The 25258-nt window shown below is 34.2% G+C and overlaps 10 protein-coding genes across 10 annotated transcripts; 6 read left to right on the top strand and 4 right to left on the bottom strand. All coding sequences in view use genetic code 12, as the record gives it.

The window, feature by feature from the left end:
* Positions 1–355: 355 nt before the first annotated feature.
* Positions 356–3409, top strand: NMD5 (Nmd5p; the record flags this gene model as incomplete). Its single annotated transcript, XM_707549.2, has 1 exon — positions 356–3409. One exon carries the CDS (start codon positions 356–358, stop codon positions 3407–3409), a length of 3054 nt encoding a protein of 1017 aa, XP_712642.1.
* A 1243-nt stretch (positions 3410–4652) lies between these two features.
* CAALFM_C400530CA (uncharacterized protein) lies at positions 4653–5729 on the top strand (the record flags this gene model as incomplete). Its single annotated transcript, XM_707550.2, has 1 exon — positions 4653–5729. The coding sequence occupies one exon, from the start codon at positions 4653–4655 to the stop codon at positions 5727–5729; it is 1077 nt and encodes a 358-aa protein (XP_712643.1).
* Positions 5730–6214: 485 nt separating this feature from the next.
* PAM18 (Pam18p) lies at positions 6215–6688 on the bottom strand (the record flags this gene model as incomplete). The annotated part of the gene is made up of 1 exon (XM_707551.1): positions 6215–6688. One exon carries the CDS (start codon positions 6686–6688, stop codon positions 6215–6217), a length of 474 nt encoding a protein of 157 aa, XP_712644.1.
* Positions 6689–7120: 432 nt separating this feature from the next.
* On the top strand, positions 7121–7750 carry RLP24 (ATPase-activating ribosome biosynthesis protein; the record flags this gene model as incomplete). Its single annotated transcript, XM_707552.1, has 1 exon — positions 7121–7750. One exon carries the CDS (start codon positions 7121–7123, stop codon positions 7748–7750), a length of 630 nt encoding a protein of 209 aa, XP_712645.1.
* A 152-nt stretch (positions 7751–7902) lies between these two features.
* Positions 7903–10821, bottom strand: CAALFM_C400500WA (ubiquitin-ubiquitin ligase; the record flags this gene model as incomplete). Its single annotated transcript, XM_704929.2, has 1 exon — positions 7903–10821. The coding sequence occupies one exon, from the start codon at positions 10819–10821 to the stop codon at positions 7903–7905; it is 2919 nt and encodes a 972-aa protein (XP_710021.2).
* A 682-nt stretch (positions 10822–11503) lies between these two features.
* CAALFM_C400490WA (uncharacterized protein) lies at positions 11504–13093 on the bottom strand (the record flags this gene model as incomplete). Its single annotated transcript, XM_708266.2, has 1 exon — positions 11504–13093. One exon carries the CDS (start codon positions 13091–13093, stop codon positions 11504–11506), a length of 1590 nt encoding a protein of 529 aa, XP_713359.2.
* A 493-nt stretch (positions 13094–13586) lies between these two features.
* Positions 13587–15560, bottom strand: DUR4 (Dur4p; the record flags this gene model as incomplete). Its single annotated transcript, XM_708265.1, has 1 exon — positions 13587–15560. One exon carries the CDS (start codon positions 15558–15560, stop codon positions 13587–13589), a length of 1974 nt encoding a protein of 657 aa, XP_713358.1.
* Positions 15561–16966: 1406 nt separating this feature from the next.
* Positions 16967–18778, top strand: CAALFM_C400470CA (uncharacterized protein; the record flags this gene model as incomplete). Its single annotated transcript, XM_708264.1, has 1 exon — positions 16967–18778. The coding sequence occupies one exon, from the start codon at positions 16967–16969 to the stop codon at positions 18776–18778; it is 1812 nt and encodes a 603-aa protein (XP_713357.1).
* A 783-nt stretch (positions 18779–19561) lies between these two features.
* On the top strand, positions 19562–22870 carry CAALFM_C400460CA (translocase; the record flags this gene model as incomplete). The annotated part of the gene is made up of 1 exon (XM_708263.2): positions 19562–22870. The coding sequence occupies one exon, from the start codon at positions 19562–19564 to the stop codon at positions 22868–22870; it is 3309 nt and encodes a 1102-aa protein (XP_713356.2).
* Positions 22871–23593: 723 nt separating this feature from the next.
* On the top strand, positions 23594–24346 carry PGA10 (Pga10p; the record flags this gene model as incomplete). The annotated part of the gene is made up of 1 exon (XM_708262.2): positions 23594–24346. The coding sequence occupies one exon, from the start codon at positions 23594–23596 to the stop codon at positions 24344–24346; it is 753 nt and encodes a 250-aa protein (XP_713355.2).
* Positions 24347–25258: the final 912 nt, after the last annotated feature.

Here is a 25258-nt window from a genome sequence, read left to right as displayed (position 1 = left end):
GTAAACGAAAACAAGGACGATGGATAACGATGACGAGAGAACAACAACTCATCGCCTTATTCGATAAATGTCAACTTAGTTTTTTTTTTCAACCATCGTCGTCGTCTTGTCGTCATAATCTGTGCTTTAATTGTAGGAAGAAGAAGAGAAGAGACTAACCTGTACATAAAAAAAGAGAAGGTACACAAACAAACTAACAATCTCATCATCATCATACCTTAAAAAAAAAATTATTTAGTCAACTTCAGCTCGTGAAAAGAAACTTGATTTTTTTTTTTTTTTTTTTTTTCATAAAAATCCAAGAATTCCAAAAAGATTCAACCCCAATCTCAACACCTCTGCCTAGCTTTCAATCATGGATAGTAATTTGATCTTGGAATGTTTTGCTGGAACTTTACAAGCTGATCCCAACTTAAGAAACCAAGCGGAATCAAAATTGAAAGAATTATCGGTTTCTCCTGGATTTCTAGGTGCATGTTTAGATGTCATAGATTTATCATCATCACCAGTACAAGCTAAAAAGGCAGCTGCAGTTTATTTTAAAAATAGAGTTATCAGATATTGGGAAGCTAAAGATAGTCAATACAAAATTGATCAAGATGAAAAACCAATTGTCAAAGAGAGAATTTTACCCGTTATTATCAATGCTGATTACAACATCAAACAACAATTAATTCCTGCCTTGAGGTTATTGGTTGCCTTAGAATTTGATAATTGGGATGGATTATTGGATCAAACGGGTCAATTATTGCAACTGGAAAACCTGGAAGATCATCTTTATACTGGTATGCTCTGCTTTGCGGAGATCACTAGAAAGTATAAATGGGTCGGTAATGAAGATAGACAAAATAAATTGTATCCAATAATTGAGCAAGCATTCCCACATTTGTTGTCTATTGGTGGAGTTATACTTAATACTGAAATGACCGAATTAAGAGCAGAGATTTTGAAATTAATTTTAAAACTGTACAAGTTTGTTACATATTATGATTTGCCTGAACCTTTACGTAGTAAAGATGCAGTCATCAGTTGGGGAGAATTCCATGGTTCAGTGATAAATATGACTCCTCCATCGTATGTTTTAGGAACAAATATCCTGGAACAAGAGAAACTGTTTTTGCAGATTTCCAAATGTTATAAATGGGCTATTGCCAACATTTATCGATTATTTATTCGTTATGCAAGTACTAAGAACTTGACTAAAAAATATGATTACAAATCATTCCATCAATTATTTTTGAATGATTTCATTCCTCATTTTATTACCCAATTTTTATCGATTATTGAAGAATATTGTCAAGGTAAAAGATGGTTAAGTACTACTGCATTATATCAATTATTGGAATTTTTGAGTCATTGTATTGTTGAAAAATCCACTTGGTCGTTAATTAAACCTTACTTTGAAACCTTGGTTACCCATTTGGTATATCCAATAATTTGTCCCGATGATCAAATTTTGGAAATTTATGAAGAAGATCCACAAGAATATATTAATTTAAGTTTTGATCAAACTAGTGAATACGATAGTCCTGAGAATGCTGCATTGGGATTTATAGCAACTGCATTATACAAAAAACCAAAGACAACTTTGCCATGTATTTCTACATTTATTTATCAACAATTGACTGAATTACAACAACAACCTGAAGAAACATTAGAAATTGCCAAGAAAAAAGAGGGGGCTTTGAGAATTTTGGGAAGCATTTCTGGCAATTTACCTAAAGATGCCACTATTGAACCAATGTTGGCATCATTGGTGGTACCATGTTTTGCTTCAAAATTTGAGTTTTTACAAGCTAGAACTATTGAAGTTGTAAGTCAATTTTGTGATGTTCCCTTTAGTAATCAAGAAACTTTAAGTGCAATTATTCATGGTATTTTGAGAAATTTTGATAATTCAGAGGCAAGTTTACCAGTACTTTTTGAAAGTGCATTATCGATTCAAGCATTTATGGTTAAAGATGAATTTAAACAAGTTTTATCAAACATTGTCTTACCCACAATGTCGAAATTGTTAGATTTATCTAATGAAATTGATAATGATGCCATTTCAGTTGTTATGCAAGATTGTGTGGAGAACTTTTCTGAACAATTGCAACCATTTGGAGTTGATTTAATGGGTAAATTGGTGCAACAATTTTTGAAATTAGCTCATGAAATCAATGAGGCTTCACAAGCTGATGTTGATGATTTTGATGGGAATTATGATGATCAAGGAGACAAGGCAATGGCAGCATTAGGATTTATAAATACCATGATTACTGTGTTGTTATCATTTGAGAATTCTCGTGAAATTTGTATCAAGTTGGAAGAACTCTTTTCTCAAGCGATTAATTATGTATTGGTTAATAAATTGGATGAATTTTTCGCTGAAGTTGGTGAATTGATGGAAAATTCTACTTTCTTATTAAGAACAGTGACACCGGTTATGTGGGATAATTTCAAATTATTATATAATACATTTGAAGAAGGAACTGCCTTGATGTATTTTGAAGAGTTACTGGCTTGTTTGAAGAACTTTTTAATTTATGGTAAAGAAGATTTGAAAAACAATTCAGAATTGAGTTCATTATTTTTTAAAATATTTCAAATTGTCACTGCTGGTGCCAGTGAAGATATGGGTTATACTGATTTGGTGGAATCATTTGAATATGCTCAAACATTTATTTTGAGTTTGGAAGAAGTTTCAAATGGATATATCCCATCATTCCTCGAATGTGTTTTATCAAATTATCCATCTGGTGATAAAAAATTGGTTAAAAGTACATTTGTTGTCAATAGTAATAATGTTATCATTGCATCTTTGATTTATGATACAAACAACACTATGGCATTATTGCAACAATCACAAATGTTGATGCCATTTTTGCAAAAATGGTTTGAAATCATACCTCATTTGGAAAGGGTTTATGATTTGAAATTATCAGTATTGGCTTGTATGAGTTTGATAAGATTAGATTTGGATCAACAAACTTTGGCCAGTATTTCCAATAATTTAGCTTCCATGTTGAAAAAATTACCTGATGCTATACAAACATTAGAAAAGAAGAGAAAGAATTTTGGAGAATTATCAGGATCAAATTATCAACTAGAAGGTGAGTGGCCAGAAGATGAATTTGAAGATGAAGAATACGATGAAGATGATGAAGGAGAAGGAGAAGAATATTCAAATATTGTCAATTCTGAAGATTTGAATTTACACAAGACTGGTGGGTTTTTCGATATAAAAGAAGATGAAGTTTATGAAGATCCATTAAGTACCACTCCATTGGATGCAGTTAATATATTTGCCGTTGTTAAACAATTTATTCAAGAATTGCAAATGAATAATAATCAAAAATTTAATTCCACTTTTGGACAAATGAATGAAGATGATCAAAAAATCATTCTTGATATTATGAATGTTTAAACATTGTGAGGAGGAAAGTTTATAGATAACAAACATATAAAAAAATAAAGAAAAATTATTAAATTTATAATATACAACATAATATAGTATATATTATTGATAATAACTTGATATTATAATCTATGTAGAGTGGATGTTCTCTTTTTGAATATATTTAAATTATTATAGGGTATTATTTGTAACCAAACTTTTTGATGTATAACAGCTATTCAAACAACAGCAATTTTTCTAGAGTATTGCTAACACTGATGTCATCCAATAAGAAAAAGAGACAATAAGTTGTCCAATCTTTTTTAATGTTAGCGTTTAGACATTGTTTTCATTTTTTGCAGCTGTTCCACGTGTGTAATAAAAGATCGGCTATTAAAATACAATAACTAAATAGAGACAATTAAGAGCAAAATTACAAAATCATCGGATAGTTAAGCAACTTGAATCCCCGATATACTCCCGGTAACGACCATTACAAACAACGAATATTTGATATTGCGTTTGCTTCCGGTTTTGTGATGGCGTTTAATTAGTTTTTGTGGTAGAGCGCCCATGTGGACTAGAGTTGCAAAAAAAATAGCTCTTAAACTCAAATTCAAATAAGTCACACTACTAACTAACACCAAGAAGTTTAAAATATTAGCCACAGCAGTGAGAGGAGGAGAAGGGTTCCTCTATTCTTAGAAATAGTAGGTTAAGCAATTTGTTATTAAACTTTGAAAAATGTGGATATTCCTCGGATGGAGTAGAATTTTGAGTTTAAGTTTTACAAATTTAAACAACTCTTTTTCTTCTTCTTCTATTGTTCTTTGTTATGAGAAATTAGATGAGGGCACACGTTTACTGTTTAATACACGACCCACACTAAAATTATTATTTTTTTTGTTTGTTTTTTGCAATTAGGTTTTAGCACCCAGTGAAGAAATACTATTTAAGACTATTAATCTTAGTGGTAGTACTACTACTACTACTACTACTAAGTAGCGGTTAGTAATAAGTTCTAAAAAAATATATATAACATTGTCTCACGCTTATTTTCCTTTATTATGATTTATCTAGCACACGTTGTGAACTTGATTTTTTCCTGAATATATAAATATCTATACTAACGAAGGGTTTTCATTATTTTGATTTCGTTTTTTGATTTTTATTCTTTATTATTTGTATTATTATCCATTTTATTATTAGTTTTTAATTTTTATTTTTATTTTATTTCGAACCTTTGGTGTCCCCCCCCCCCCCCWCAAACAACATGAGATTGATCTTACTTTTATTCATTAGTACCACAGTAACATCATTAAATATTCTTATCACTACTACTGACAGTTGGGTATCTAAAAACACTAGACTTTTATACAGTAGTCTAAAAGAAAAGCATAATGTTAAATTAATAGCGCCTTTATATCAATACAATTTGGAAAAAAACAACATTCCATTGTTTTCCAACAAATTAGCCAAAGATGGTGGTGAATATGGTCATTTGTTATCTGTCCATCAAACATACTTCCACAATTTGAGGTCTATTAATAGTAAAAGAGCTAAAGGAGTTAAATTTGAACAAGATGAATCACAATCAGAATCAGAATCATCTACTCAAGACATTGTCCAATCTAATCAATTTGGTCAGGACCCCTTGGATAAAAATTGTTGGTATGTTGATTCTAATCCATTTAATAGTTTACAAATTGGGTTAGATGTAATATTACCAAATTATTATCCAGACTTCAAACCAGATTTAACCATTATTGGACCAAATGAAGGTTTACAAAATCAACAAATAATCAATAAAATGATTCACTCGACTATCACCAATAATAATATATCTACCATTGCTTTTTCTACTGAAGATGAACATCATATTTATTATCAAGATGAAAACTATTTCCATATTAGTTCAAATTCTATTCATCAATTAATGAAACATAATGTTTTCACCAAAAACATCAAGTTCATAAATAAAGAAATTGGTAGAATAATTGATAATTTATCCAATAAAGGAGTGATTGGTTTGGATTTTAAATTCCCTTCTTTTAATCATTTTAATTCACATTGTATTACTTCAAATTCGTTACAATTAAAAATGCAAGAATTTTTTTCAACATTGAACATACCAAATACCAAATTTAATTTCAAAACTGAAAGAGAAGGTCAAACAATTAAAATTGTTGACGTTGAACATATTCAAGGTGAGGCTGGTCCGGAAATCGTTGATATGTTTACTTCTAAGAAACAACAGTTGCTAAAAAGAATGACGAATTTAGATGTCGATAAAGGGTTAATAAATTGTAATCTTATTGCTAATGTATTATATGGAGAAACAAATTTTTAGATACCTGTGTCGTTTCATAACTCTTAATAGATATACAAATTAATAAGTAATTGAACTAAAAAATATTGCCAACTTACTGTATCCTCTCAACAAGATAATTAATATCTTTTGTCTTGAGTAAGAAAGTGTTTGGTGTTAGGTTGGTGAAATATTTTGATTTTTTTCTTATTTGCAACACCCTCAACAATCATCACCGTCGGAAACAAATGCCTTACTTTGTCTCTACTTCCCTTCTATATGAGTAGGTCAGATATGCACTTGGGTATATTACACTATTGACTTTACTTCGACAGTTCACATTAAGAATATCACTACAATAAGCCATTTAATACATGTATAAATTCTTTTGTTAAATGGATAAAAATAAATATGCCAAAACTATTTACAGCCTAAAACTAAAAACTCAAAAGGGGGAAGATAAAACAAAATAAACTAAAATGATCGGGTTTATTATCAAAAAACAAAACAGCCTTGATATGAAAAGTCTATTTAGGTTTCATACCACCTCTTTTATCTAAGAAATCTTTAGCTTCATTAATTTTGGTGGCAATATACGATGAACCACCTTTATCAGGATGATTAGCCATCATTAATTTTCTATGTTGTTCTTTTAATTTCAATTTACTCAAATTAGTTTCTTTCAAATTTAATATTTGTAATGCTTCTTTGGCAGTCATTTTAGCACCAAATCCACCTTTGACAAATGCTTTCCCGTTTATACCTGGTTGATTAGATTTAATAAATCCAGCAGCAAAATATGCTACTGCAAATGCCCCTATACCAGTGATCACAGGATGATCTCCCATGAAATTTATCGTTTGATCAAAATACCATTCTATTGATCCTTCGGCAGCTTTCTTCTTTTGTAATTGACCTGTGTATTGAAATTGTTGTTGTTGCTGTTGGTGAGTGTTATTTTCTCCAGGTATAGCTAATATTGGTGCTTCTAATGGTGCCATGATTGCAGTAGTATCAGTGGTGGAGGTGGTGTGTTCTATACGAGTCTAATATTGATCAATTAGATTGAAAATTTTTTCTTGCACACTCTTTTTCAAAAATTCTCTTGTTGGTTTTCAATTTGTCTCAAGAACAACACCATACAAATATTATTTAGCGGTATCGCTCTCGCCCTAGCACTGGCACTCGCACTGGCGGCGCTGTCGCATAAATAGTTTCCCAGCTTTCTCATCTTTGTCTGCTCTTAAATATTTTTTTTTTTTCAGTTTTTAAAAAAAGAAAAAAAAAATTAACTCATCTCATTAAACAGGGAAACTTTCCATTATCTATATTCTTTATAATAACCACCCCCAACTAACATTATCATCCACCCCCCCCCCCTTTCATTTACTCCTTCTTTTTTTCAATAACATTATACATATATATCTACAACAATGAGGATTTATCAATGTCATTTTTGTTCATCACCGGTATATCCATTACATGGGATCACATTTGTAAGAAATGATGCCAAAGAATTCCGTTTCTGTCGTTCTAAATGTCATAAAGCATTCAAACAACGTAGAAACCCAAGAAAATTACGTTGGACTAAAGCATTTAGAAAAGCTGCTGGTAAAGAATTGGTGGTTGATTCTACATTAACATTTGCTGCTAGAAGAAATGTTCCAGTTAGATATAATAGAGATTTGGTTGCCACTACTTTGAAAGGTATGAGTAGAATTGAAGAAATTAGACAAAGAAGAGAAAGAGCATTCTATAAGAATAGAATGAAGGGTAATAAAGAAAGACAGTTGGCTGCTGATAGAAAATTGGTTGCTGATAATCCAGAATTATTAAGATTAAGAGAAGTTGAATTAAGAAGAAAAGCCGAGAAATTAGCTGCTAAAGAAAATGCCATGGAAGAAGATGAAGAAATAGAGGTTGAAGAAGAAGAAGAAGGTGATGAAGAAATGATAAGTGAAGATGAAGAAATGGAAAGTGAAGATGAAAGTGAAAGTGAAAGTGAACAAAAACGTGTTAAACAAAAGGTTGTATTGAAAAACAAAAGAAAATCAAGAAACTAGATAATACATAACTTGAAAGATGTTGGATATTGCACACTTTTTCTTTAGTGTTGAAGTTTTTCTGATACAGATCTGAAGAAGAAGAAGAAGAAGTAAAAAACAAAACTAATATGTATAATAGTCATTAGTAGTAATAAACAAATCTATATGTTTTAAGATAAATCAAATCCAGCTTCAGTGTTGATTGCATATAACAATTTTTCTCTCATTGTCTTTTTATCTCGATAATTGGGCAATTTCAATAAATTTACACATGTAGATGCTGTGGGTAATCTAACCGAATCATTCCCAGAATTTCTAATACCGAATTTAGGTGCCAATGATCCAAATCCTAATAATGGGGCTCGACTAACAGAAGTAACAAATTTAATTAATTTACATCTTTCTTGTGGAGTCATTTCTTCAACAATTTCCCAAAACATAATAACAGCAGGATCATCGTCCAAATAACCACCATATTCAACATTATTTTTCCAATCATCAATGTTTATATCGTCTTTACCACCCGATATCAACATTTGTAACTCAAAACAATCAAACATACTTAACCAACTTTTCGATATCATGGAATATAATCCTTCCAAAAAATATTTAGTTTGGATTTTCAATGACTGGTTCAACTTGTAATTAGCCAATTGATGGATATAGTTTAGAATGTTGGACAGATCAACTTCAACGTTAGCCCCATTTGGTAATAAGTCAAGGTTGTAAGATTTATTATCAATTTTTAAATTGATTGAAAACGTCAATTCCAACTGTTTTAATTCATCATTGGTCATTTTTGTAAGTTTCATTAAATTTTTGAAAAGTTCATTATCCAAATAACTCAAATCATTAATGGAATTTTTCATACCATCATTACACCATTTATTCAAAAAAAATGGAGCAAATGAAACATCAATCAATACATTTTCATAAAGACATTTACCAACAATCATACCCAAGAATCGAATATAATCAAGTTTTATTTGTTGGAATTCTCTATCCATGCCAACATACAAGATTTCAAAAATTTTATCATTTGGATAAAGTTGATTATCACCGGTTTCTTTGAATAATTCAAAGGCATTGTCAGGATTGAAGCCCTCTTTGACAACACATGTTAAAAATTCCTTGGTGATTCCACCACCGTCAATACCTGCCTCTTTACCATATTGGTTGAAAAATTCAACTTGTAATCTATTTTTGAAATTTGCACCTTGTCTATGATATGCGTTATATGCATCTTCTAATATACTGTCTCGGTTGATTTTAGCTATTAGTTTCGGTTCATCAAACATGAATGGGTTAAATGATGTATTTCTCTGTTTATCCAAATCAATCAATGCTTGGAATATTTTCACTCGATGGTTAAACTCAATGAAAAATGGTAAAGTTTTCAATACTTCTAATTTCGATAATATTTCTATTGGTACTGGTTTAAATCGTTTAAGACCAACTATTTCTTCTTCGTCATTTTCCTCGGCATTTATTCTTGATTCTTCTTCTTCAGCAATTATTGACAACATCAAATCCACATTAAACACTAAATCTTTAAGGTTCCAATAATCTCTTGGTAAAAATTTCATTCTTAAATTTTTCAAATATAATTGGTTTAATAACGTGGTTGATATTGATTTCAAATTAATGTATTGAGGAAACAATGATCTATTACTTGAAAAAATCAATGTCAAGCATACAACTTTTAAGAAATCAATAAATTGCTTGACATCATCTATTGGAAGTTTATCTTGATTAAAACTTTCCAAATCATTAGAAACAATAAGCCAATAAGAATACAGCTCTTCAAATAAAAAAACCGTCTGCCAAAAAGACTCCATAGATGATTTATCAATGTTTTCCAATTCCTGAGTCTTTACATAATCCTTGTTGCAATTAATAAATAGTTGAAACAATTCATGTTCTTTAATGGTTTCGAAAAACCATTTATAACAGTTGGGCACAATAGATAATAACATACATATTTTCCCCTTGAGTGCCGGGTACAAGTTTATCAATGCTGGTAATATTTTCAATGCAAGGTTTTTTAATTCCGATGATTCATTTTTTAATAGATCAATAGTCCCCTGAATGAACACAGGGGAATATAATTTGTCCAAAGAATCAGATATCTTGTCATTAATATACACTGTAGTCGTGTTTGAGGCGGAGTTCAGATTTAACTTAGAATCATCTTCATAATCTTTCGCATCAAACTCTTCTTCTTCGTCATCATCGTCTTTTAATTTAAGTCGACAATGAATATTCTCCAATACTGATCCGATGAATAAAAAGTCAGATTGAGTAAATTGTTCACTACCATGGATTACTAAATATGTGGAAAGCATTGATATCAACTCTTCGTCATCAAATTGTAAAATTCGTGTTGTTGGTCCAATTGTGTTTCTCAAGACATGCAAGTACTTCTTGTTTTCACTGTCAAAGTAATCGAGAGTTAACACTTTAATAAAATCATGATAGGAATCATGTATATTAATCATGAAAATCAAATCAATAACCACCTCTCTTTGTTTTGGCGATAATTCATAGTTGTTGAAAACTTTGACCAAATTGTTGATCATTCCATGTACTTCCCCTAAATTTGTCGTTTTCGATATCACAATATGCAAAGCTTGAACAATTAAATCTAAAATATTGATGTCTTTTAAACCTGATAACAATTTATTTAATGCAAGTATCACTCCATCAGTATTATAGATCTCAAACATACTATCCAGTAGTTGCTCAACTAATGATTTAATCACTTGATATATCAAATCATCATCTTGTTTTAACAAATACCATTTACTCAAATTAATAAATTGATTAATCCAACTATTAAAATCTTGTTCATTATTAATTGGGAAATTTAACCAATCATTTATAATTGCAAAACAATTCTTTTTCAAATCAAGATATTTTCTAATATGATTCTGAATGATTATAGCTGATTTCTCCTTATTTTTTTGATACTCTCTTTCTTGTCGTTGTAATCTTGATTGTTCTAAAAAATTGATTTTATTATTATAACCCAGTTTTTTATTACCTAGATTAACTACTCTTTTCTTAGTTGACCCAGAAAAATTGAACATTTTCAAAGATGAATAATAATGCACAAGTTTGGTATTAGTAAAAGTGTATTAATGTTATAGAATGAATAGAGAAAAGACAAATCAGCGAATCTGACAAGTTACTTTTGATTTCCGCGTTAACCTTGGTTTAAGGATTTAAGGAATTCTAAACGGCGAAAAATAAATAATATGGTAGGCCAACCACAATTACAACTGCAATAAACGAGGTCTTACAACAGATGTTTTGATAAATTACTACAAATACAACTCCCTATATTACTATAGACGCATACTGTTATAACCATGAAGTGACTTTGTAAGATTTATTGTCAATTTGTGCTTTTAGATCATGCTGGTTGTCCCATGATAGTTGTAAGGGGTATAATTGTCGTTACACGTACTCTATACGGGATTTTTTTTAATCGGAAATTGAGTCAAGGTATCAAGTCAATTAATACACAAGATTTATTGCTTTTGCTTATGAAGTTTGAACAGATCTGGACTTAAATAGGTAACTGCACGTAAAGCTTCGATCATATTAGAACTATACTCATACTGAAGAATGCTATTTTATATAGCACTCAATTAATTTCCTTCGATTTTTGAGAAAATCCTACAGTAAACTTTTGTGTACAACTGTCTTTTTAAGCACCGGCTTAGCAGTCGGTAGTGTATTGAGCTATTTATTAGTGTTGGYAGTAAACTAAATATCATATCCTCTGGCTATACCTTTTCTCCCGTCTTCAACCAATGCTCCAGCTGCATTCTCGTCCTCAGTGTAATCGCTTCCTAACCCTGTCCAGTGTCTATTTTGCAAGTGAATAGCAGACGTGCTGACCGTTCCTTTAATGGCCACTGCATTTGAAAACCTCTTTACTAATTGATTGTCATGATCATCTACACCGCCTTGCTCACTAGACGTCACCATAAGATGGTTTATCTGTCTCAATGGTTTCGAAGTACTGACGTATCTCCCAGTCACAGGGTCAAACACTGGCGGCAAGTCTTCGTCGGTGTCAGGATCTTCATTCTGTTGGATAACCTCGTTGCCATACTCTTCCAACACACTTTTGTAATCAACCACCCATTTTCCTGTCCACGATAGCTCGTCGCTCAACCCAAGCAATAACTCATAGGGTGTGACAATTGGTTTATAGTATTCGTTTATTTGGTCGATTATAATTCCCTGGTGGTCACAGCCTAAAATACACCAGATATCAACACTCTCAAAATTTGCCAACTTGGCAACATTGGGCTTCCCCACAACAAATATATAATGTTTCTTCCCTGCCTCTTTGATTTTCTCTTTGATTGTGTTCAACAAGACTTTGGTATTTGCAAGCGATAACGTGTTGACTAGAATACCTACTGTTCCTGCCATTCTGGCTTGGTGGACATACTTGTATCTCCTCATTAGATTAGGGAATGGCCCAGTAGAAACAGTGCCACTGATCGGGTCGTAGGTGGTGACAGACGCAAAGTTTGTGGTCAACTGTAGCAATCGTGGTGACTCCGGACTTGTAATGTGAAACAATTCGTATTTCCCAAACTCAACCGTATCAGTGTTGAAAACTCGGTTGAATTTTTTGTGCCCTGTTGGTGGTGGCGTGTATCCTATTATTTTGGCTCTCGAAGTTTTTGGCAAGTCGGCAATTAGAATGTCGTAATCTGGCAATTGCTTCGCTATCTCGGGTAGCAAATACGTGTGAGGAGCATCAGACATGAGAACTACTTTCTGCTCCGTACTGTAAGCCGTTTTTATCTGTTTCACTATTGCATCAACATCGAGTGTAGGTTTGCCCAACACAAACACTGCTTGTAGTTTATCAATCTCATTTAGACATGCATCCCCAAAATGCACCACTAAATCGCTTCTGACATGCTCGGCTGCCACTTCATCCACACAGCAGGCAGAATAGGAGGTGTCTGCTAGTATCCAGACTCTTTGAGCGGTATTGGATTCACCTGTGTCTTGATTGGCTTGCGGGACAATGTTCAATTCTCGTTGAAGTTCATGCACTATGGTAGCAGAGTCGCATATTAGATTATCTGGAAACTGTAAAGTAATTCGTTTGTACTTGAAATCGTCGTTTTCCTTTTGTCCTAGATATTGAATCAATTCTGACAACGAATAGTAGTTCCATATTTTGGATTTGATCTCGTTTGCATCCAGTGGGTTTTTCAAATTCAAGTGTTTTCTCTCTTTGGCGGTGGATTTGACTTTGTCATAGGTAAATGTGCCGTCATTCTGTGCAGTAGACAATGATGGTGCTATCACAGTTTCTGAAGTCATAGTGGTTGCAGAAGATGATTTAATGGAGATTTCTTGAGTTGTGGGATATTTTTTTTTCCATTATCTGGCGATGCGATGCGCCGGTATCATCCTCTCATTTAATGCGTTTCAGAAATCAACAACCAAAGTAGACCCATACATTGAGAATGTGACGTATTTTCTTCTAATATGATGGTCGGTAGAATAAGATTTTCAGATCTGACTGATTCCATTTTACGTATTAACTTCAATAGGACGGCATTCAGCAATGACAAAAATTAATACCAAGACAAGAGGGGAAAAGAAAGACTAAACAAAAGCATAATGCTTGGTATGTAAACTGAATCACTCAATATTGCCCTTCCTTAATGTTTAACGTGATACAATCATAAATGGAACGAGCAAATATTAGTGTTAAATCAACCCAATACTGCATTAACATACAAGGTGTTAACCAACTTTAAATGATATTACAGTTTATTAGTAGAACTGTTACTAACTATTTATATTGATTTTATTCTGATTTTGAATCTATTCTTAAGATTTGTTTGGTGATTTGCCAAAGAGTTTTCCTAGCTTCGAATAATGGTAGTATGACGACATAGAATAAAGAAAAGAATAACCAAATAATGATAATAATCACACAACCAAGTAAAAAGTTTGGCGAAAATACATAGGGGGAACCTCCCAACGGCACAGGAATGATAAACACGAATATTATAGCAAGAACAATAACCAAGATTGTATACTTTTTAAATTGTTGATCCAAATGTTTATGATCAATTTCGGCATTTAAATCCATATCCAAATCGGAATTTGCAATTTCTGTTTCAATTTCCACGTTTTGATCCTTGGTTTCGTCGAGCTTAGTGGTTCCCGAACTTTCTTGTTTGATTAGTTCAGTATTCTGTTCAGCCAAACTGGTCTTGTTTCTAGTGTTGTCAAAGTCGAAATTTGCTGGCCAAATCAAAGATAAGACAATAGATATCACCCCTCCCATGACCAAGGCTGTGACATTGCCAGCAAATGATACCCATTGGTTTGATAAGTTGTCAACAGTGATACTTCCAGTGTATGTTTTACAAGTAATCAACCAAACAATAAATGCTAGAACCATACCACCTACAGAGCCACCGACGGCACCTGCCTGGTTCAAATCTTTCCATGTAAAAGCCAAGGCTATTGGAAAGACACCTGATGCTGTAGCACACCCAAGAAAATTGAATAACCAGCCCATGGATATTTTTGCAGCGCCATAAAAAATGGAAGCAAGACAGGACGAAAATATAGCCCATCCAAATACAGAATACTTTGCTACTTTAACAACTTGTGGAGGTGTTGCTGTAGGGTTGATATATCGTTTATAAATGTCGTATGAAACCAAAGTGGAAGTAGCAATTAATTCTCCCGCATACGATGAAGTGACAGAAAAGAATATCATGACGATTATCATTGCCAGTCCTGTCTTACCCATCAAATACGTGGCAGCAGCGGCTGCAGGAAGTCCTTCGCCAACTTCAAAGTCAGTCAATTTTGGAAAATCTGGATAGACAGAAAGAGCTCTGGCACCAAGACCCAAAGAAGCACCCATTGCAAAGGGAATAACGAACCAACACAAAGCAGCAAAAAAATATGCCCTAGAGGTAATTCTGGGGTCAGCTGCAACTGCTCTTTGAAGATATGCTTGATCAGCAACAACCAAACCAATACCGGTGATAACACTAATCACGGCGAATATGGCACCCTGCTCAGACCTAAAAGTGAGATATGATCCTTGGTAATTGTTTTCGACTGGAGGTAAAGATTCCAATAACTCCCACATCTTTTGTGCTGATCCTATTTTGTCATTCGAAACATACACTTCGAACATAAAGACAATAATAAAAATTAATATGATAAATGTATGTGAAGCATCTGATATGAATGTGGCTCTCAATCCACCAAATGAGACATATACGGCAACCCCAAAAGGAATTAAGAAAAGTGAAGCATATTGACTAACACCGGTTACAGCGTGAAGTACAGCAGACCCTCCAAGAAGAATACATGAGCTAACGATTGCATTACACACAAACCCACACCAAAGGAAAGCTAAGTGGCCAGGTACACCAAATCTAAAGTACCCCATTTCTGGGAATGTGGTGACCAAATTTGCATTTTTTTTGATTTTGCTGGAAATAACTGAAAAAATTGAAACTTGGAGAAGTCCTCCAATAGCATAATAGTATGACCCACAGAAGCCCATACTGTAGCTTTTGACTGCAGATTCTAGTAAAGTTAAACTCCATGTCCAACTCAGCAAAATACCAGCTAACAAGAGACCAAAACCAACACGTCTGCTACCAGATACAAATTCGTCAACCTTGTGTGAATTATACTGACTAAATTTGTTTTGTAAGTGAGTAACATAATTCATTACAACAGCGAAGAATACACCACCGCCAATAATTAAACCAAAACCAGCTCCTTGTGATAATGATGGCTCCATTATGTGTTTATATTTGGTTGAAGAAAAGACTACTAAAAAATGGATACAAGAAATGATAGGGTATTTACACCTTTATATAGACCCCGTTCTACTAAGAATCCTATTTCTTATCTAAAACTCAATTTTATTATCAGGGGTAGTAATTGTCGTGGATCTATCAGATGAAGCCATAGTTGAATCACTTCTATATCAAATTAGGTGATTAAACAATCAATAAATTTATTCCTGGTTTTGTGTATCAAAGATTCTTGTAAGATGTAGAGATATTGTTCAATCAGAATATGCAAAGAGGAAAATTTTCAGCGGTTCCGGAAACCAATCTAAACTGGTATTGACGTGATAGATGATTGCATATATTGTCACCACTAAAACAATTGCTGTGAAGTAGATAGATTTAGTGGCTGTACTCTATACTTGATTATACCTGTTCAGATTAAAGTGCTATTGTGGCACATAGTAGGCCGATCTCGCCCGAGGAAAAATGTGGCGTGCGACTAAAAATGCAATCTAACGTCTAAATGATTGTCTCATTAGGATCTGAAAAAAAACGGCAATTTTTAGAAAGAATCTTATTCAACTGCTTGGATGTAAGGCACTTCAAGGGCTAGACAATGGAGGTATACGTATTGCATTTCTATTGTCGTTTTTGTCAACTGAATTCTATTTTCTCAGCTTCATTTTGAATTAAAACCTAATTGATAAGTGGTCTTACATAACGTATAGAATTCTTTCTGAACACGTTAGATTTTCAAATTTTGGCTAAAGTTGACTGGAAATTTTTGATACAGTACGTTTATTTACGGATTGCCAAAGTTTTATTTACTCGTACTATTTTCGTGCAACTTCTCCTTGGTTGTATCTCTTGTTCCTTCTTCTATAAATAAGCAGACGGTTGCCTGGCCTCTCAAAAAAGAAAACAGGAAATTATCCACTTTCAGCTTCCGAAATCAAGATAAAGGCCGGCAATAACAATGTGACTTTGTTGAAAATACCATTGGCGTGATAGGCATGGTTTAACCATTTGCATAAAAGATTCTTTTTCTTAGTAGCTCTCTCTAAGAATAAATATGCCAAACTATATCTAATTTGTCAAAAAATTAAAGCATTCAATTTATACTAGTATAAAGTTCGGAAACTAACAATAATTTGTAAGATCAGGCTTCGCTGTCGGGTGGTATCATTTATTGGCGGAAGCTCCATATAATGTGTGTTGCCTTCACATTTTCATCAACACTTCTCGTTCGGTTTGGTAATGGAAAACGCAAGAAGAAAAAAAAAATGCCTTGACTAAAATCAAAACCAACACAATCAATACCACCTCATCGTTTTCAAAATATTATTACCACACTTTACATTTCATAACTGATAACACATACCATTACATTATGCATATATAGCTTATAGAAATGGCAAACTCGACAAGTAATCCTGCTATCATCATGGCTAAAGACGATAATTCTGTTTCTGGTCAGCACAAACAATCCCTGCAAAACCACCGTTCTAAACAAACGAATAAGAACCAGAAAAGACAAAATAGACAAAGTCGGTACGATCATTCTAATGACCACGAGTTGAATATTATTGAATCACAATTGAAGAATGGGAAGAAGGTCAAGGGCTCCAAAAATCAAATCTCGATCAACCATTTATTAGAATTCCAGTCATACCGCGATCTGGAAGAATATCGCAGCAATCAGCAACGGAACAGAAGACGTAGAAGCAGTAGTCATAAGAGGCCGTATTCTCACAATAAGATTCAATTAACGGGGATGAGGTTTATAAACGTTAACTTTAAATTTGTTGTTGATGGTCGGAAAGATTATAGAGTCCAAGAATTAGATCCAAATGTCCCTGTTGATACGGACGATATTATCCGAATCATTGCTCCACGGGGGAATTCGTGCCCAATTTGTTTGACTGATGACTTTGTAGCACCCAGAATGATCACTTCGTGCGGTCATATTATTTGTTTGAAATGTGTCCTATCCTTGTTGGGTAATGAAGTTCCGCAGGCTAAAAAGAGAGAATCTGCGGCCATTGTGGAAAAATATCGAGAATGCCCGTTATGTTTTTCTATCATTAGAAAGCATGAACTAAAACCTGTTTTGATGAACAATGTCGATGAGCGGTTTGAAGTTCCAAAAGTTGGCGACGAAGTGGTAATGACCCTTATGGCTAGACCGATGGATCAAATATTAGCTTTGCCTAAATTGTTGGCATTTGATAGTCATATTAGAGGTTTTCCTGATACAAAACAGTTTGAGCTTTTGCCGTATCTGAGAATATTTAGAGGAGACTCGCAATATATACTTGAAATGTATGAAGAAGAGAAAAGAGATATCATGGCTGCCTATGAAGAAGAGAAGTTGGTGTATGGTGATGACTCCAGTTTGGTTGCTGAGTCAATTGCTTATATTGATAAAGAGGTTGAACAGTGGAACAATAAATTGTTGCAAAATGTTGTGAAGGAGCCAAATCCTTCTCACACTACGGATAATAGTCATTCAATTTACTATTTCTATGAAACTGGGTTCAATGCGGGCTGTACGTACGTATTGTCACCATTGGATATGAAAGTTTTGAAGACAACCTATAATGATTATGCAACGTTGCCTTCATCATTAGTTGCCCAGATCGAGAACATTAGATATGAAGAATTGACTGCTGAAACTTCAATGAACAGGTACAAATATTTGAGCCATTTGCCTTTGGGTTCTGAAATAGGATTTTTAGAATGTGATTGGAGCAATAGTGAATTCACTAGTACCGAAACTTGGGAGATTTTTAAAGATGATTTGTTGAAGAGATCAAATAATTCAAAGAGAAAGTTGCGAAAAGAAGAGAGGGATAAGAAACGAGCAATGAATGAAGAGGAAACAAGAACTAGAAATTTCTTTTTACACGAAAATGGTGAAGCCGAAATTGAACAAGGTTATTCTACTTTAGGCTTTGGCAGTTTAAGTATTGTGGATAATAGGGACTTACCGGCATTATCTGACCAACATGTGTCAACCGAGTCTGAAAAAGAGTATGAAACAACGGTATGGGGTACTCGTATACCAAAGAATGAAGCGGTTTCTTCTCAATCAGCAATCGAAGACGATGACTGGGAGGCAGAAGAGATGATTCGTAAAGCAAAGGAGGAGATGTCAAGACAAGAGCAAGCTGGGGGTGGTAAAAAGAAAAAGAAAAAGAAGTTAGTTTTGTTGTCGTCATAAATATTATAGTTTCACGATCACATTAGGTATTTCATTTTCTCTTTGTAGTACTGTTACGTTATGTGATGATATCTGGTATATATTTGGAGAGTACTTTGGATCAGATAGCGTGTTGCCCGAATCAAATCAAATACGGATCTATTCATTTTTCCTGCAAGCTTAGGTGTACTCCACAAAAATCCGTTTGTAGAACGTCCTAGTTTTCGCTGAGAGTAGAAGCATTTCCATGACTCTTGCGTGTTCAAAACAAAATAGTTTGAATAGCTTTTTATTACACGGTAATCGATGTATTCTACAAGCTTTTGAGTTAGACCCAGTGGCTTGTTAAAGGCTAAATGTGAATAATAATAAATCAATTCATTTCATTGCTTTGTCAATTGTTGTGGGTATTTGTCTCCCTTTATGTTGATACAGTTAACGCACAAAATAAGACAAAAGATTTTTCAAAGTTTCTATATCGACAACTGAGATACTTGTTTATTACTTTGTTCAACAGCTTAAGTCTTACAATGGCCTTGTTGCAAATATACTCATATCTCATGTGACTTTGGTGTAGAATCGATGATCTCTATATTGCCGTACTTCTTGGTGTAAGCGAAATTGGAAAAAAGAAAAATAGAAAGTTTTATGTTGATAATTTCATCACTTGATTTGTTGTGTTTTTGGTGTGTTTTTTTTGTATTTTTTTTTTTTTAAAAAAAAAAGAAACTATTTCTTTTAAAGCTGTATCACAAACCATTTAATCAACACCGAAATTAAATAACAGAAAGGCATACTAGCGGGATGTTTAAGAAATTAGAAAGCTTTACAAATCCTCAACACAGTGATATTAGAAATACCCCAAAACAAGATCCTCAACCATCATCTCCCGCATCTTTTGTAACAGGCAATGGGACCGATGTGAAACAAGCAACAGATCAGCATGAATACAAGAATCCTTTTCCCACAATATCAGCGGTAAATTCCGCTTCTGCAAATACTTTACCATTACGACCATCTTTTAGTCATCAACCACCAATCAAGAAACCGCGGTTAGAGTCTTTACATCTGCGAAACACCAGCCCTTTTTCTTTAAATCATAATATCAATAATAATAACATGAATCCTCAACTTTTAGCTCGTCCAATTACCAAACCACGCGAACCCATCGAAGTAATTGCATTATCAGATAGTGATGACGACAAAAAGCCTGATAACGAGAGCGATGATGAAGATATCGAAGTTCTAGATGAACAACAGGTAGCAAATATTTCTTGGAAGGATACGTCGTTTGATCAATCTAATTCGATACCTTCAACAACCACAAGCCATCAACAAGTTACTGAGAAGCTTAAACCAGAACCAGTATTACCAGGGTCCTTTGTGCCGCATGACCAAGGAAAACAAATGCCAATTAAGAACAATGATGGCAATGGCAATGGCGATGACGACTTGGAAATACTTAGCTCTCGATCCTTTCAAGTGAATAATGCACCCAGTACTGGTGTTTATAATGTACCTGCTCCCGTACCTCAAGTTGGCAATATGCAAGCTGATGCAATTTTTAAAGAAGAACTTGAGAACAGAGCAAGACTCAGATCAAGCGATTTAATCAATTTGCAAAAGCAAAAAGACAGTATTTCACGCGATCTTGTGGTTTCACAGGTCGCTATTGAGAAATTTAAAAAAAATATTGGCACTTTAAGTAAAGCCTTGACTCAGGCTGTAAGTTTAGGTAACCATGCGGATGTTCAAAAGTTGAGACAAGCTATTCAAACACAAACCGAATTATCCAAAGCTCCAAAAATGAAACTAAATAAATGTCAGGAGATACTAATCAAAATTGAAACCATGATTTCACTGACAAAAAGGGAGTTAGAAGTGATCTACCAACGTGTTAGAAATGTGGGACACCTTGCTAACTCAGCTTTTAATCCATATGAGGCACAAATAGTTGCGGATAGACAAAGAGTTAGGGTAGATGAATCGGAAATCAAGGATTTAATTGATAATATTAGACCAGATGAGGATTTAGAGGAAGGATTGGAGCCAACACCTCCCGAATTAAAGGTGAATTTGTTGAAACATCAGCGCATGGGGTTGACATGGATGAAAAGAATGGAAGCATCAAAAGCCAAAGGTGGCATATTGGCAGATGATATGGGGTTGGGTAAGACTATTCAAACATTGGCATTAATGATGGTCAGCAAGGGTAGTAATCTTATTGTGGCGCCTGTGTCGTTATTACGTCAATGGGTGGCCGAAATTGAATCTAAGACAAAGTCAGACGTTTTTCTTTCGGTTGGAATATATCATGGAGATGATAAAAAGAAGATGAAGGATTTCGACCTAATGAAAGAGTACGATATAGTATTGGTTTCATATACTACACTAGTTCAAGAATGGAAAAAGCATTTTTCTGAAGATTTGAAAGAACATCAACATGAAAGAAACTATTTTCCAAATCGATCTAGAGGTGGTAAGTCTTATGTGTCACCGTTTTTCTCGAGAGAGTCTCAGTTTCATCGAATAATTTTAGACGAAGCACAAGCAATCAAGAACAAGCAAGCGTTAGCATCCAAAGCAATGACGTACTTGAGGGCCCAATACCGATTTTGTTTGACTGGTACGCCGATGCAGAATGGAATTGAGGAACTATATCCTCTCTTACGGTTTTTGAAAATACAACCCTATTGTTCTGAAGAGAAATTTAGAGCGGATATATTAACGCCAATCAAAAGCAAAACTGACCTTTACGATGAATATGATGTCAAAGAAAGTATGAAAAAGATTCAAGTTCTTTTGAAGTCCATTCTTTTACGGCGAACAAAAGATTCGCTAATTGATGGTGTTCCAATTTTGAATTTGCCTGAAAAACACGTTTTGTCAGACTATGTGACTCTTGAGAATGATGAGTTGGCTTATTATCAAAGTATTGAACTGAGAGTACAGAAAGCTGCTAAGAAGATTTTGGGTGAGCACACTAAAAATGCTCCAGCTCTCACTTTACTTTTGAGGTTAAGACAGGCTTGCTGCCATTCGTATCTTGTGGAGATAGGTGAATACAGGGCTAAAGTCAAGGATTCGGAAGCAGAAGCCTCGGCTAGTAATTCTAAGTTGGACTGGAGACTGATGTTAAACAATGCTCGCAACTTGAAGGAATCGGTTAAACAGCAAGTTCACCTGTTGATTGGCTCATTGAATGGTGAAGGCAACATTGAAAATACTCCTGCTTGTCCCGTTTGTTTTGACAATATTGACATTGAATCGTCTCTTTTAATTTTTGGTGAATGTGGTCATATTATTTGTAAAGGATGTTGCAATACGTTTTTTGAAAATTGCAATGCTGGAGATGACGATGATGAGCTGCCGCATAGAATAGGTGAATGTAAAGATTGTCAGAAAACCGTTAAAGAGCACAATATGACTGAATTTCTTATTTTCGATATGCTTCATATACAGAAATTGGAGATGTCACAAGTTCAGAAGTTTTGCTCGCAACATTACCAGCACAAAATCAAGTCAAATCAGACGTTGATTAGAGAATTCATCAAAAGAGATAATGGGTTTGAACTGTCAGCAAAGATTCATAAATGTTTGGAAATGATTTTAGAGCTCTTCTCCAAAAATCCCGGTGAAAAGGTAATTGTGTTTTCCCAATTCACCTCCTTGTTTGACTTAATGGCATTGGTTTTACAAAATCAACACATTGAGTTTTTGAGATACGATGGTACTATGTCCATGGATGTGAAGAACAACGTTATTAAAGAGTTTTATCAGAGTAGCAAGAATGTTTTGTTACTTTCCTTACGAGCTGGTAATGCAGGTTTGACGTTGACTTGTGCCAATCACGTTTTCATTATGGACCCATTTTGGAATCCGTTTGTTGAAGAGCAGGCTATGGGCAGGGCACATCGAATTGGACAAACACGTGAAGTTTTCGTTCACAGAGTTTTGATTGCTGGCACGGTTGAGAATCGTATTATGGAGTTGCAGGAACTGAAAAAACATTTGATCGAAAGTGCTCTTGATGAACGTGGTATGAAATCGATTTCTCAACTAAATAGAAGAGAACTTGGGTTCTTGTTTGGTTTGAATAGTTTAACTGGTTAGAAATGTAAAAATAGTAGTGGTGTCAGTTTTGTTTAATCACGTGAACATCACGTGCCTAGTTTTAAGACTGGCCAGTTTTATAGATTATTAATAAATGTTTATACGGAATAAGACTGTGCAATCTTGGTTTGGTGAGTGGAAATGACCATAATTATGCAATTGTGTTTTTGCTTTCGGTATGTATGGTTGTATTCAGTTTAGGATTGAATGATTCAAAAGTTGTTAAAGAATTTTACCCAAAATTTAACAAAAATATTTAATCTTTAGACACACATTGTTCGTTAAGATAACCTTGGTCTTGTTTCCCTACCAAAACTACTCTCCATTGCCAATAAATATGATACAAACTTATTCTCGCAATCTCGCTTAAAATCCGAACATTAATTACTATTGGATTCGCGGGTACGAGAAACTACAGATTTCTTAATAAAGTGGTACGATTTATGCTATCCATCTCGAATAAATGCTTGTTTGCATCTTTATGTTTGTTGCTGCACAAATGTGTTTTATTTTTCCATCTATTAAAGTCAAATCTGCATCTGCATTATTATACACACTGTTCGAATTGAACAACAGTCATTTTATTTCATTTTCTTCTCGTATTCTCTATCCGAGAATCAACATCTGATGTCAAATACCTTTTATTTAGAGATTATAAATATGTCACATTTGGATTGCCTTTTTTGGTTCAAATGATTTTCTTCAAGTCAAATCCGCTAAAAGATGATGTCTTTTTCTTTATTATCAATAGTTTCCATTGCTTTAGCTGCTACCGTGAGTGCCACTTCAGACGGTACAAACGCATATACTGCTTACCCAAGTGTTGCTAAAACTGCATCCATAAACGGTTTCGCTGACAAAATCTACGACCAATTGCCAGAATGTGCCAAAGAATGTGTCAAGCAAAGTACTAGTAACACCCCATGTCCATACTGGGATACTGGTTGTTTGTGTGTCATGCCTCAATTTGGTGGTGCTATTGGTGACTGTGTTGCTAAAAACTGTAAGGGAAAAGAAGTTGATTCTGTTGAATCTTTGGCCACTTCCATTTGTTCATCTGCCGGTGTCGGGGAACCATACTGGATGATCCCATCAAGTGTTTCTGATGCTTTGGCTAAGGCTGCAAATGCTGCATCTGCAACAACTTCAGTTGAAACAGCCACCAAATCTGCGGCTGCTGAGCTTGCCACTACCTCCGACACCACTATTGTTGCATCTACTTCCCATGAAAGCAAAGTAGCTGAAACATCTGTTGCACAACAAACTGCTTCAACTGAGAAGTCCTCCGCAGCAGAAACTTCCAGAGCTAAAGAGACGTCAAAGGCTGAAGAATCCTCTAAAGCTGAAGAAACTTCTGTTGCTCAATCTTCTTCTTCTGCTAATGTTGCTTCCGTGTCTGCTGAAACAGCCAACGCTGGTAACATGCCAGTTATTGCTATTGGTGGTGTTATTGCCGCATTTGCTGCCTTAATCTAAGTTGAATTATAATATGTACTATTGCTAATGTATAATTAATATATGTTCTACTGTTAATAGGTGATACCAATAGTAAGGGTTCAAAAGTATATATCCCTAATAAGAATGGAGAGCAACGTGCAGGAGTTCCCAAACATTTAAAGAGTTGGCGCCATTTGGTCTCGTCACATTAGCATGCGTTTACTACTGGTTGACTGTGAGACTATAATGGTCATGGGCTGTTTTTAAAGTGGCTATACTCTAAGCTATTATAGTATTCCTTATGCCTTTTACTGAATAGATTATTTCTTATAAGTTTGTCCTTTTACTATCAATTACAGCAACAGTTGTGTTATCCAATGTTTTCATATTTGGTTTTTCATTAAATGATGAGATTTTTCTTTTTTTATTTTTTTGCCGCTGATGTATTGCTAAGCCCAACTGTGGCGTATTAGCGATGACAGGAAAACGCATTGACAAGATTGACTTTTTTCTTGCCGTGTGATCTGCAACCATTGTTTTAATAATTAATTAAATTTCATACACATTCCATTCTCATCGAGGGTTTGTACCAATATTGACATGTTGTACTGTATCCATGTAAGAATTCTGTTGAGTTGAATATATGGAATTACATTAGAGTATCTGCCATATCCAAAAGCCCCTATTTCCTTTGTTTCTTGGCGAATATTATTTTATGTCAATTTTGTTCTTGGCAGTCGTATATTTTTAGAGGATCCACCTTGAGCACAAACTTCAATGATATTAACATTACCAAACCATTAGGTGCTTCACAAACTAAGGATTCCAACCAAGTAGGTTTATGTAGCGTAATATCCATCACAATAGCCATCAGGTGGTCGAGTACCTCCACAGCTGGCTTTTCTTTTTTTCTTTAATTTGAGTTTCTAAATTAGAGATCACGTGGAATCA

This window comes from Candida albicans, chromosome 4, assembly GCF_000182965.3.
Source record: "Candida albicans SC5314 chromosome 4, complete sequence".
NCBI classification, from domain to species: Eukaryota; Fungi; Ascomycota; class Pichiomycetes; order Serinales; family Debaryomycetaceae; genus Candida; species Candida albicans.
Note: the sequence above shows the minus strand (reverse complement) of the source record. Positions and strands in the feature narration are given on the sequence as shown.